We start from the raw sequence: 13879 nt of genomic DNA, 5'->3' as shown, positions 1-13879 counted from the left end.
CAATAACAAAAACTTGCCCAATAAGTGAATATCCATGAATGCCAAAAACTGCTATATTTAAACCAAGAAAGAAGTTTGGACAATTGAGCAAAATAAACAAATTGCACTGCATTCAAAAAAACAATTTATCATGTAATATATCCAGGGAAATGGTAGAGTTTTTCCTTTAATGGACAGTCCTCAAGGAAACTCATCTGACCTTCTACTGGGGGAGACAGATGGCAGAAAGAAGGCAACAAGTGTTCAAAATAGCCATTGCATTCTTCCACTGCAACAGCAGTAAATAAAGAAGATCTGAACACCTGGCTGTGAGTACTCAATAAACTTCACTGGATGATCACTGCTCAAAACATCTCCAAACATACACACAAGTGTGAGTCAACTGCTGATACATACAATGACAGCAAAAACATTCACACTCAGCACCACAAGTAATGCTACAGTCAGAGCATTCCACTGCCAGAAGCAAACAATGTCATAGGCTAGATGTTTGAGTCGGGTCAAGCCTGTCAACGCTGGAGAGAACTGGGAGTGGTAGACAAAGATGTTAAGGTTAATACACTGGAAAGGACATAACACTTCAAAAGCCAATGTTTCCTTAACATTTTCATGAGGTTGAGATTACAGAAGAGAGAGTACACACCTACAGTTAGGTCCATATGTATTTGGTCATTGGACACATTTTGTCTCTGTACTCCAGTACATATTTCAATAATGACTATGGTCCTTCAGAGTGTGCAGACCCCAGCTCAGGACTTTTTATGACTCTGTGGTAGCCTCTGCTATCCTCTACGCCAGGGGTCGGCAACCCGCGGCTTTTTCATCGCTCTGATGCGGTTCCTGAAAATAATTAATGAGCATTTAACTGAAATGCATTTTATTTTAGTTCATTCGTTTTCAAACAAACATCGTGCATGCCTCACAGATGACAGTTGATGATCCTCTGTGCGCTGAGGGTAAGGAGCAGAAATCACATTAACCACGTTTGATTAATATTTTAATTACCTATTATCGCTGTGTTAAAAGATTAAAATTTGAATCGCCACTACATGACCAAACATGAGGATAAATACAAGAATCTGTCTGATGAAGTGCATGCACAGGAGTCTGATGCGTTGCAAACAATACTGCAAAGCCAGCAAGGACTTTTTAGAAAACGTTGCATCCACAGAGATGCAGCCGTCAGGACACGCTTTGTAATTTCTCACAAAATCGACAAAGATGCAAGGCATTTTCTGATGGAGAGTTCATTAAGGAGTGCTTATAGGAGAAAAAAGGGAGCATTTGAGAAAGTGCCACTCCCCTGACCTACTGTAACGAGGCTCATTGAGGACATCGCTGGAAACCTGGAGCTTTAGCTGAAGTACAGAGCTGCCGACTTTGACTATTTTTCTCTGGCTTTGGATGAGAGCTGTGATGTACATGACACCCCCAGCTACTCGTCTTCCTACGTGGGATAACTGCAGACTTGCACATCACAGAGGCGCTGACAGCCATGAAATCAATGAAAGGGAGAACCACTTGTTCACAGAGGTAAATGCATGTTTGGACAAGTTAGGACTGAAATGGGATAAGCTGGCGGGTGTGACAACGGACGGTTGTTGAAATCTGATGGGGAGCAATGTTGGACTTTTGAAGAGAATGTTGCATAAAGTGACAGAAATGAACCCTGTGCAGAAATTGACATTTTTGCATTGTATTATACATCAGGAAGTGCTAAAATGAACCATGTTGTTGATGCTGTAACTAAAATAGTTAACTTCATCAGAGTGAGAGCATTAAATCACAGACAGTTTGTTGCACTTTTGGAGGAAAATGGATAGTATGGGAGTATTTTCTGATTTAAGCTTTACACCACAATTTCACATAGCCTGTTTATAAAAATATTTACAGATTATTTTCATTCTACCGATTACCAGTACCAGCTATTCAAAATATATAATTTAGTGCATTTTACAATGGGAGAAAGTTGAGCAGAAATAAGTTCTTGTTGGTGTGGCCCTCTGACGCAATTCAGATTTCTCCTGTGGCCCCTTGCAAAAATTAATTGCCCACCCCTGTTCTAGACACTTTCTATATTTTTTCTTAAACTTACTGTACATAGGATATCTTATTTTCTTTATATATATTTTTTTTTACATTTTTGAAATTCTTTTTGTGGTTTGCACAGTTGTAATTTATTGCCATTCATATTTGTACCTTTATTGTTCTTGTTCTTCCTATTGTTCTTATTTGCACGCATATTGTTCTTATTTTACACCTTGTTGTTCGTATTGTTCTTATTTGCACGCCCCCAGCTCTGAAGATCTTCTGTAAGAGTGAATGTCTCCATTGTGAGATTAATAAAGTTTTATCTAATCTAATCTAATATTCCTACAGGAGCATACAGGGGTATTCTTGAGTCTGCAGGGATATACACTCTATGGCCACCACTACAAGCTAATGTAATCCAATACACCATTTCAGCCATAAATTCAGCCTTTACGTTATCTATTATTATTATTTTTTAACTCTGTCATGGGGTGTTAATTTAATTATATGTATGAGCTGCCTTATATTCAGAGGCGTTTCTAACATTCTGTACCCCTCATTCATGTAAATAGGAAGGACAAAAAACATCTCTCATTATAATGTATAACAATTTAATTTAATTTTAATTTACACATTTCCGCCAAGGTCATCAAGTCATGTTCCCATGGTTTTACATCAGTTCAACAGAAAAGTATGTTTAGAGATGATCTGCCTACAGTTTTACTTTCTTTTTACTGTGATAATCCACATTTGTACTGCTGATCTTATCAACCTTTACTGATGCACTGTCTAACAAACTATATGTGTAATGATTGAATTAACCAAGGAACAACCTAAAATACACGCTAAACGCTAAATACAAGATAGCTATCATGCTTAGCAGGCTATCATTTATTTTAATAAGATGTGCTGATACATTCACAACTAATGTTAAATGTTGCTGCCTTGAACAACAAATCTAATAACCACAGATAAACTTTGTATGCCAACTGAACGCCAGGCAAAGTTGTGAATGGCTATGTGTCTTGAATGCCCATTTGTGATCTGGTCACCTAAGACGTGTGTTGATGCCAGGTTTATGCAGGGCCAAAGAGGACCAAATTCTGCTGCTGAGATCATGTTAGTTTGTCAACTGTGGAGGTGCATCTTGCACATGTTCTCCCGGAGGTCCCTCATTTTGTCTGTAATTGGGTAGGATTCAGCTTTCTTGTTTAGGATGAAAGCAAAGATACACTGACTGAGTTTCTAATTATGATAATTGTCACAAGAAAAAAAAAAACAAAGATTTCCTGGTAAAACTGAACAATATGGTATGAAGTAATTCAAGGACATTTTTTGTCCAGGTGGCTGCTTAACTCAAAGCTGTTTTACAAGTTTGTTCCAGCTATTATTTACCAGATCATTCCTTTTCATAATAGACAGTGGGTGCAGACAGAAGCATAAACATTATAATAACTATGGCAGTAAGAAAAAGCTAATATAATGAGAATTAATTTCAGTCGATGGATAACTAAGTAATAGCTAAGAAAACGTCCTAGCTCAACAATGTCCTTCAGAAGATACTGTAGAACTGAATGACACAGGGGACAAATAGAATATGCACCACAACTGTCTCAATGTAACATCAGAGGAAGTGACCTTTCTTAAGCCATGTACAAACATTCAAGTCAACCATGGTTCCGTCAGTTTTAGTCAACCTAACATTATGACAACATGATGTGCTACATCAGAGGCCAAAATGAAGCTTTGTGGTGTTTGTGCCTGTGACTTTAATGGGATCTGTGTGCACTAAACGGCATCAGAAATCCTCTCACTCTACACTTCAGTTCAAACCTCAGCACTGGGAGGGATGTGTCTGACAAATTTATATGTTTTCAACTTGACAGTCATTTGTTTAAATTCAACAAAGATTTAAGCAACTTCCATAATTTATGCACCTTATAAACATTTCTAGAGTTACATTTCCAGTAATGGCGGGAAGCACATTCAGCATGGTAGTAAACTGAATTTCCTTGGTTTAGTTTTAATAAAAATAAGGTAAACAAATGATTGCTATCATGGGGTAGAAGAGAAAAAACTGCACCTGAGAGTGTAAATGGAGAAATAACTGAACAGCAGGTTAAACAACATAGTACAGTAGCACTTCAGAAATCAACTTAGCGGGAACAGCAGGAGAGAATTTCTAAGGGTTAGGGTTAAACATTACTGGGAGATAGCGCATTAAAGCGACCCAACTCTCTCCCAACACATACAGATTGCATAATGTAGCAGACGATGCTGCTCATGGCACAGCAGCCATCCATAATCCAGTATTCAGTTCACAGGTTAACTGGGTTACAAGCAGTTATTCTTTTGGATATTGAAACCTACACCACATTAAAGCAGCACATTGGGGATACTCTTCAACATCCTTTCTATCATATACATTTTTTACTTTTAGGTATTTTGGGTGGTACAACTTGTTCTACGTGTCATTTTTAATTACCAAGCTTGGTACTCCCCAAAGTAGCCTTGGTCATTTCTGCATGTTTAAAAAAAGACACTGGTACAGAATTAAAGTTAACCCTAACCCACACCCTAAGGAAATGCAATAAAGGTCCCAAAGCTCTTTGTGTGTATCATTGGCACAGTCAACAATAAATCAATGAATCTGTAATGCTGAAGTGACAGTACAATGCCAATGTATCAACTTCCTGGCAGTTTGTGTTTAGTCAGTGGTTTTCCCAGCTGGTTTGGAAATGGATTAGGTAGTAGATACTTTTACGTAGGCTTCTAACAGATTGAGTGTAGTAGTCCTAGACACTGTCCTGTTCTGTCACTGTTTGCATTCAAGCAGAACTGAGGTAAACCTACTTGTCCAGTAGGGAATGTTAGGATGAAGTTCTGTGTTCCTCCAGCCACAACTCTGCAAGCTGCATTGTCGATGCAAATGTACTAGCTCTTGACATTAGGCACATTTTATGTTGCTTCTGTTCAAGACTTGTGTTGCAGTGGACAGGATGATACATGTGGACAATTCCTGGTTCTTGGCTGCGTAACACTTTTAAACCAGAATTAATAACTTTTGTGAACAAGTCTACATCTTCCAATCCCCAGCCTAGGATTGAGGTGTCAAAACCTCTGGCTTTTAGTAAATCACTCTTGAAAACACAGGTGATTCCAAAGCCATATTCTTGCCAAAAACCACTTTTCTTGGTGAGCACAAATGTATTTTCTCTTGGGGTCTTCCCAGAATGCACTATCTTGGGGTTGTACTGACTAAAGACTACAGGGAAATAGACCTGTGTCCCTTGGACAGCATTGTCTCTACAGCGTTGCAAGGCATCACCATTAAAAATGAGATCAACATCACAGAAGAAGAGTAGAGTGTCATTATCAAGCTGTGAGGAGCCCAGCTCCAGAGCCAGTCCTCGTGAAAAGTTGCCTGTCATAGGGATTAAGGACAGGTCAGCTTTGGGATACTTCCTATAGTAGTTTTTGATCAACTTAATGTGCTTTCCTCTGTTCTGATTGATCTCATCGTCCACCAGAATGATGGAGAGCTTAACATTTTGTTTGGGTATCAAACATTCTTTCTCAAAGTTCTCCATGAAGTGGACAAAGGTGTCATAGCGACCAAATAATGGGACAAGGATGTTCACCTTTGTCTGGCTTTGCACCCACATTTCCCTGGTTGATTCATACACCAGGAAATGTGACTGAAAAGAGTTGGATAGGAAAGACAGGGATTGGGATTCAGAGTTGATGGCAGACAGAAGTTCAGCTACATCCAATTCTTCAGTTTCAGTAAAGAAGGGTCGGCTAAAGGATTGTTGAAGATAAGCATGCCGCCTCACAGGCACTGTTATTTTGCGTCCCTTATGCTTCTTGTACAGAAGCAGTAAGTCTAAGATGTATTCTGCGCCATGCATTGGATCCACCCTGTAGTAGCCATACTGTATCTCTTTAAAGTCAATTACACGGCCACGCATTTTCGAATTCTCATTAATCATGTCCATGGCCTGGAGTATAATGTCTTTTAGTGCAGTCTGAAACAAGTTCCCAAGACTGTGCTGCGCCATCTTGTTCTCAACAGCGGAGTAAATATGCCGGCCAGTCAGGTAATCCCACTCAATGACATCATTTCTCTCATTTGGCTGATAGAGCATATAGGATGGTGGGGACCCGAGCTGTTGATCTTCCCACAGTACTTCTGTATCACTGAGGTAACTCATAATCAGGCCTTCACGGTGGAGCAGGATGGTACGGTAACGAAGCCTTGAGATCTCACGGCACAGCATGAATCTGTGGAGTCGGTACTGGTAGGCAGACTTCTTGTTGGGGTGGAGTGTAATGGCATTGAGGATCTTGCTACTTTGAAGCTCTTCAATGAAACCTTTCTTGTTGTGTTCATAGTTCTCATAGAAGAGCTGCTGCATCTGTGGAAAGAGTTGCAACACCATGATAAGAGCATGGACGATGTCCAAGTACCAGTACAAACAACACAAAGCAAAATGTTCTTTGTACATCACAGATTTACTATACACTGAGCATAAGTGTACTTTACCAATATACTGAAAAGTATTGTGCACTATGTGGGCAGCATAGCCAAAACGGATGAAAATGCTATCAACTATGCAGCATGGTGGCTAAGTAGTTAGCACCTCACAGCAAGAAGGTCCCAGGTTTGATTCCCAGCCGAGGCAGTCCCTGTGATTAGTGTGACCACTGAAATCTAATCAGTTTATCCTTGAAATAGATATTTTGTAAAAATTAGCATGTGAATTCTTAAGTTACTGCCAAAAACGTATTTTGCGTACCATGTCAGTATTACCCCCCTAATGTCAGTTTATTGTTGAATATAGTTATAGTTAATATTCAGATGAGACCATGTCCCCCTCATCTTCAGATGGGTCGGAGGAGGGGGTCTGGAGGAGGGACTTCAAGGAAAGTGGTCAAGGAGCTGAAGAATGGAGGACTGACAGGAGCAGTGCCGGAAACCTAAGGTGGGTAGCCTGGAGACTGGGCAGGGGTGGAGCAGGGAATCTCAGGCAGGTAAGATGAGGACCGGACAGATAAGTGGAACAGCACGGGAGGTCGGGCAGGAGGCTAGCAGCGAAGGCGAAGTCCTTCTGGAAGTCTGGCAGGGGGCTGGCAAGGGCGGAACCTCTCAGGAGGATGGGCAGGAGGATGGTGGTGAAGGCAGAACCCCTCTGGGGGCCAGCGGTGAAGGCAGCGTCCCTCTGGAGGCCGGTGCGAAGGCAGAGTCCCTCTGGTGACCAGCAGTGAAGGCGGAACCCTTCCAGTGGCCAGTGGTGAAGGCAGAACCCCTATAAAAGCCAGTGAGGTGTCTCAGGGACAACAACCAGTGGCCAAGCAGCAAACTGGCGAGAGGGCAACAGGACTGGAGGCGGGTGGGTTGCTGCAGCTCAGGGACCAGAGATGACTGCAGGTCCAACACTGTGGCCAGCAGCACAGGAGCACCGCAGGGAACTGTGCTCTCTCCAGTCCTGTTCACCCTGTACACGTCCGACTTTTAGTACAACTCGGAGCATTGTCATGTACAGAAGTTCGCGGACGACACAGCCATAGTGGGCTGTATCACGAGTGGACAAGAGGATGAGTACAGAAAACTGATCCAGGACTTCATCACATGGTGTGACTCCAACCACCTGCTCCTCAACACCACCAAGACCAGGGAGATGGTAGTGGACTTTAGGAGACCCAGGCCATGTCCAGAACCAATCACAATTAAAGCGGACTGCGTGGAGGTGGTTCACACCTACAAATACCTGGGAGTGCAGCTGGATGAGAAACTGGTTTGGACTGCCAACACTGACGCTCTGTGCAAGAAAGGACAGAGTTGCCTGTACTTCCTCAGAAGGCTGGCGTCCTTCAACATCTGCAAAAGGCTGCTACAGATCTTCTACCAGTCTGTGGTAGCGAGTGCCCTCCTGTATGCAGTAGTGTGCTGGGGGAGCAGCTTAAAGAAAAAGGACGCAGCACGACTGGACAAACTGGTGAGGAAGGCAGGCTCTGTCGTGGCATGGAGCTGGACATACTGACAGTCTGACGCTCTGTGGCAGAGCGACGGACACTGAACAAGCTCCTGTCCATAATAGACAATCCTGATCACCCACTGCACAGCGCCATCTCCAGGCAGAGGAGCAGCTTCAACACCTCTCGGGGAGGGCGATAAAAGAGACACAACAACTCCGGACTCACTAAACACTCACACCACACAGCATGGACACACACACTTTATCACACACATCTATATGCTGGACTTAAGTGTGGACAATCAGACTGTTGCACTACACTACTGGGCTCACATTTAACCACCAGATGTGTATCTTGTATAGCTTAGTTCTGTATTTTTATGTCACTATTTCTTTTTATATCGTTAGTTTGTATTTTGTACTGTATTTTTGCCTCATTACTTGAAAATGACTGTGGCACAATGTCATTTTGCACAACTGCACTACTGGGCTCACATTTAACCGCCAGATGTTTATCTTGTATAGCTTAGTTCTATATTTTTATCTCACTATTTTTTATTATTTCTTTTTTTCTTATATTGTTAGTTGGTATTTTGTATTGTATTTAAGCCTCCTTACTTGAAAGTTGTTCTTTTTTTGCATGCCCTTGTGTTTCCACCCTTTGAGCTGCTGGAAATGTAAATTTCTCTTTGGAGATTAATAAAGTATCTACCTACCTACCTACATACCTACCGACCTACCTACCTACCCGGGGATTGCTGACAGGAGGAGGTGGACTGATAGGCTGCGACTGGACTGGAGGTGGCCCAGAAACCATTAGCTGGGTCCAGACAACGGTTAGCTTGGACCTTAGCAACCAGCTCCTCAGCTGCAGCAGCTACAGACATCATCACTACCTCATGTCGCTGGAGATCAGGAGATCATTTCAAAAAATAATGCTGGAGAGTCTTGCATGAAGGTGAAGAACAATCTGGCACTTAGTGAGTGTGGAATAGCAGCTTAAGTATTGCGCTGATTGGAAATAAAGATCAGGTGAGGATCAGGTGAGTGGACAGGTGGATGTGTCTGGTAAGGGGAGGGACAGTGGAAAGGTACTGGCTGGACAGGTGAACAGATGAATAGAAAGGCAGCAGGTAAGAGACTAAGGACACTGTGACAAGCATGGATAGAGACGCATCAAAATCCAACTCGCACCTGGGTTGACTGTGTTTTCAGAAAGGATGGCTCACTTGTCCACAGTGACCAGAAATAAACCTACCACAGCCTGACTGAGCGTGAGTTTGGATTTTAGGGTGGGGTGAAAGCGCACCCCTGTAAAGGAAAGGGGTCTGCCGGATTTACACAAGAAAAAAAGGATAGCATCTTCACAAAAAAGAATGTGGCACAATAATTTTTTTATCTTGATCATCTAATCATTGAAAGCCAAAATCGTATCAGAGATTTTACTGATTGCCTAGTCTTACTCTAGGTTTTAACACTGTTTTTATAAATGTAAAAAGTTATAATACACCATAATTAATACCTGAATTCCCACAAAGATGATCAAATTCCCTCACTGTCACTAAAGACTCCATGATATTCCAAGAACCTGAGAGAACAGGAAACAGACTGTCTCAGTCCATACCTCATAAGACCACACACACTGTGTTCCTCCAAAGCGTCGCACGCAGCGGCCCACTTCCACATCTTCATGGGTGGTGTACATCTCCCTCAGACAAGTACTGATGTGAGGGACCATCCTGCGTAGCACCTCTCGACTGAAAATCATCCCAGGTCCTCCCATGCAGAAGTTCTCTCCGGGCTCTAAGGCTAGTCTGCCCAACTCCTCAGCCATGCCCAAGCCTGTCTGGCCAAGGTAAAGTGGCTTACTGCTGTTTAGTGAGCGCAGAAACAACTCCAGCTTCTCACCTGGCAGATGGTGAAGTGGGAGAAATTAGATGTTGTTTTTTCATAATACAATCATCTTGTGCTCAGTATAATTTAAACTTTTGGAAAATTTGTTTTTTTTTATATGTTACTGTACGTTTTTGTTATTTTTCAACACAAACAAACTTGTCAAAATTATCCCTGTGCAAATGAAGTACAGTATAAAACGAAATTATAATATATCAATATTTATTTATTTATTTTTCATGTACATACCCATGCCCTTATGGACTTAGAAGACACCAAATATTTCCAGTGCTATGGTGAAACATTTCTCAGACATGAGCATAACTTCTTTCATCCACAAGAACTCATTAGAAATGAATGACATTTTACTCGAAAAATCATAATCCAATGGGACATAAAACATGAAACTGACTTTGTCGTCGATCTCAACTAAGTCACATAACAAAGGAAGTCTTTTCTCTTCAAGAAGATCAGTTTCTGTAGCTTATGATTTGGTACTTGAATGTAACTGTGCACATTCAGATCTTTCACTTATGCTGAAAATAGGGAATAATTTAATGACTCAATGCCAACTTAAAGTAATCAACAGGTTTTTAATATGTTATTTGATCATTTTTAAAAACTATTGAGATTTCATGTCTTGTCCATATTATCCCAACATTTACAGCAGAATGAGATAAAACTCAACTGTTTAAATCTGTCTGAAAATTAGGTAAAAGAATGGTTCATGTTTATGTAGTTCTGGTCATCATTTCTATTAACTATGATAACAATGTCCTCTCTTGAGTAATTGCTGAGATCTGGGAACACGGCAACTTCACTACAACAAAGTCTGACAGGGCAAGAAACTGAGCAGTCAGATGATCAAGCAAGTTGGAAAAAACCCATTAATTTGGCAAATTTTGGAGGTAAACCTGATATGAACTGCACCCAAAACATTAGTAGTAATCCCTCATTGCAAGGGAAAACTGTGTGCACACCGCCAGAGTTAAGGACAGCAACATTTAAGCAGGAAGTGGGTCTATAATCTGTGATGGATGTTTACAACAGACAGTTTGGGTCATAATTTTGCTGTTTTCCTCTTCCACAAAAGACTGTCTGTTAGCAGCCTGTTTGATTGCCTGACTGCTTGAGTTTCTTGATTGGTCAGACTTCTTTTTAGATTTGAGAACATATGGCCATGTTCCCATATCTCATTCATAAACCTAGTGAATTCAATCTTAATATTACATATAAGAAGGATGGCTAACACCAAAATTGTTTCAAAACAAAATTATCCTTTAAGTAGAGCTGGAGGGTAAAAAATACCTATAAGCTCCCCCTGACCTTGTGGTTGCTCTGGAATAAGCACCATGTAAAGAAAAAAAAAAAAAAAAAAAGACACAACCTCTCTACAACACAGGCAACAATGCAAAACCCTTAAAGCAGAGTTCGCCTTCCAAGGTGCATGGAAACCCACCAACCCGGCATAGTTCATTACAAATAGTACACGATTTTGCATATATTTTGCATTTTGCCTATGACAGCATGATATATCCTCATAAACATGTATGGGAAAAATATTCATTTGGACTATGCGAATCACTTTTCATCATGAATCACGCGCGCGCACACACACGTTTCAACGTTTCACAGAATAATCACCTCTTATATAAACATCATCATCTGCCCGCATGAACCACTCGTATTTATCCAGGTAGTGGTCGTGGATGTATTTCAGCATCATGAACGACTTCTTCTGTGGCGGATAGGAGTCGTCCACACCTGCCAGCGACACCACCGGGACGGGGACGTGGACGGTTTCAGATCCAGCGCTGGAGAAGAACTCTACCTTCCCGGGTATGGAACTCACCCACGTCTTGTACGCAGCCACGGCGCGAGACCGCAGATATTTTTTCGCTGTCATCACGCCGACATAGAGGAAACTGTTTGGTCTGCTTATGGACTTCCCCGTATCTCCGCTACAGTTCACTGTAGTCCCCTCCTGACTGAAGTGCGGACTGTCCTGGTTTGTGACAGCTGCGGTGTTCCCGAGGGTGTTAGGACCTTTACCAACAGAGTCACTGTAATACAAGCACACCTGAGATTTTTTCGTTCTGCTTTCCAGAACCTGAGGTACAATAAGCCAAGAGGACGCGATGAATCCGAGAAAGATGCCGAACATAACGGTCGTCCACGGCCTCCTTGATTTCAGACTCATGTTGCTCTTTACCCTACTAAGGTGACTGGAGTTCAACTACGTGATTACTACTGTTTTCTGAGAAGGTACTGACGTGCATGGGCATCCAACATCGCTTTTGAGCAGTCGAGATGCCTGCTACTTGTTGTGGAAAAATATACTTTCCACCTCTAGTTGCGTAATTCTAAAAAGGCATTTGTGCCAACACGTACAAGGGTTCACATATTTTATAACCAAATTCCATTCCAACCGAAAACCGCGTCGATTTATTTCAGATGTCCCGAGTGCCGAGTATTCTCCTACTGGATTTGTATTATTAAACAGCCTCATGGCCAATCGTTACCACTGTGCATTTCTAGGATTTAGCAAGTACGATAATATCACACACCAGCATTGTCCGCGTCCTTCCAACAGTCAGTGTTCTGTATCTAATTTTAATCCGCTCCGGATTTATAATGAAGTTTGTCAAAGCCGTTTACACTGTTGTTTATATGCCGACTTCACAGAGCTTTAGTGATCCCTCTCTATATCAGGGACAGGTAACTTGACATCGCTTTGCGTCAGTGCTCCGTCATCGAGAACAGGAAGACTTTCAGGTTTTTTATATATATATATATATTTTCAGTATAAAAGCGTAAATTCTCCAAATCTACAGGACTGAGCTGAAATGCTCACACAGTCGTACTGCAGCCAATTAATTTAAAAATAAATGCAAATGTAAGGTATGTTCAAATTCTTATGCAATAGTAATGGTTCTAACTGATAATTAATCTTACAGCATGGCGTTGGTGCTTTTATTTTGAAGACTGATTATCCACTAGGAACCCTTTTTTTCTACAAATTACCATAATGAAAAGCAGACTTTTTTTTCACGGAATAAAGGCTTCTTCCATTCCTCCAAAAAAGTCAAAGATATATCGTTTAAAATGCTTCACAGGTTTTTATCCAACTAATAATTACATGCAGAAATTCTCAAGCAGAAATTCTCAAGTGATATAAGTTTCAGCTTTTGTGGAGAGGCCAGGGAGCCTGTTTTGGTCTTGCCCGCATTGTAAACTGTGGAGTAAGGTGTCACAATCTATTACCCATCATTTTTACTCTGTCTATGGTGCTGTGGGAAAAGGTATTGCTTGGATTCCCTGAATATAACGACATTCTATCTACAATAATTTTCTTGTTATTTTGACCCAATTTTATATCCACAAATCAATATTCACAGGCAAAAGCCAAATGTTTTATAACTGACTATGCAAATCGAACAATAAATTTCTTCTGTTTCTTAATGTACAAACACAAAAGCTGTCAAAACGTATAACATTTGTAAGCTTTATGAGATATCCATTTAAGTTGTCTTTTTGTTTTCTTTTATTTATTAACCTTTAGTCCATCTGGCATGTTTGCGAATGTAGGCTGTTCTTTGTTTGTTATATATGTTAACAAACATAATAAACAAAGTATGCTATGTTTCAATAAAGTTAAAAAAAGATTTTGAGAACTCACAAACTACTCATGAAGATTTTTTCTTTCACAGCAGACAAAATGAAAATTCGGAAGTTAGGATATTTATTGTCCTAATAACATTGACCACATTTCTAGACATTCACTCATCGTTGATCGCAGTGACTTGTTCATTTTTATGCCAGAAGCAACAACCCAGGACTGATGAATTAAGAGTGAAATTGTAATTTCAACATAACTATCAGAAGGCTTTTGCCCTTTAAGCATACTGCTCATTCCAAGAGGTCTGGCAGTTTTACGGGCCAACATCAATTTGTCCCTTTCCAATTTTACACAGAAA

General features: G+C 41.0%; 1 protein-coding gene across 1 annotated transcript; it reads right to left on the bottom strand.

Annotated features, from left to right (window-relative positions):
- Positions 1 to 2697: 2697 nt before the first annotated feature.
- On the bottom strand, positions 2698 to 12190 carry LOC121623023 (chondroitin sulfate synthase 3-like). Its single transcript, XM_041960138.1, has 3 exons — positions 11547 to 12190; positions 9634 to 9917; positions 2698 to 6449 (listed from the first exon to the last, which is right to left on the bottom strand). Exons 1-3 carry the CDS (start codon positions 12100 to 12102, stop codon positions 4902 to 4904), a joined length of 2388 nt encoding a protein of 795 aa, XP_041816072.1. The 5' UTR covers positions 12103 to 12190; the 3' UTR covers positions 2698 to 4901.
- Positions 12191 to 13879: the final 1689 nt, after the last annotated feature.

Source organism: Chelmon rostratus, chromosome 19 (genome assembly GCF_017976325.1).
Source record: "Chelmon rostratus isolate fCheRos1 chromosome 19, fCheRos1.pri, whole genome shotgun sequence".
Classification (NCBI taxonomy): domain Eukaryota; kingdom Metazoa; phylum Chordata; class Actinopteri; order Chaetodontiformes; family Chaetodontidae; genus Chelmon; species Chelmon rostratus.
Note: the sequence above shows the minus strand (reverse complement) of the source record. Positions and strands in the feature narration are given on the sequence as shown.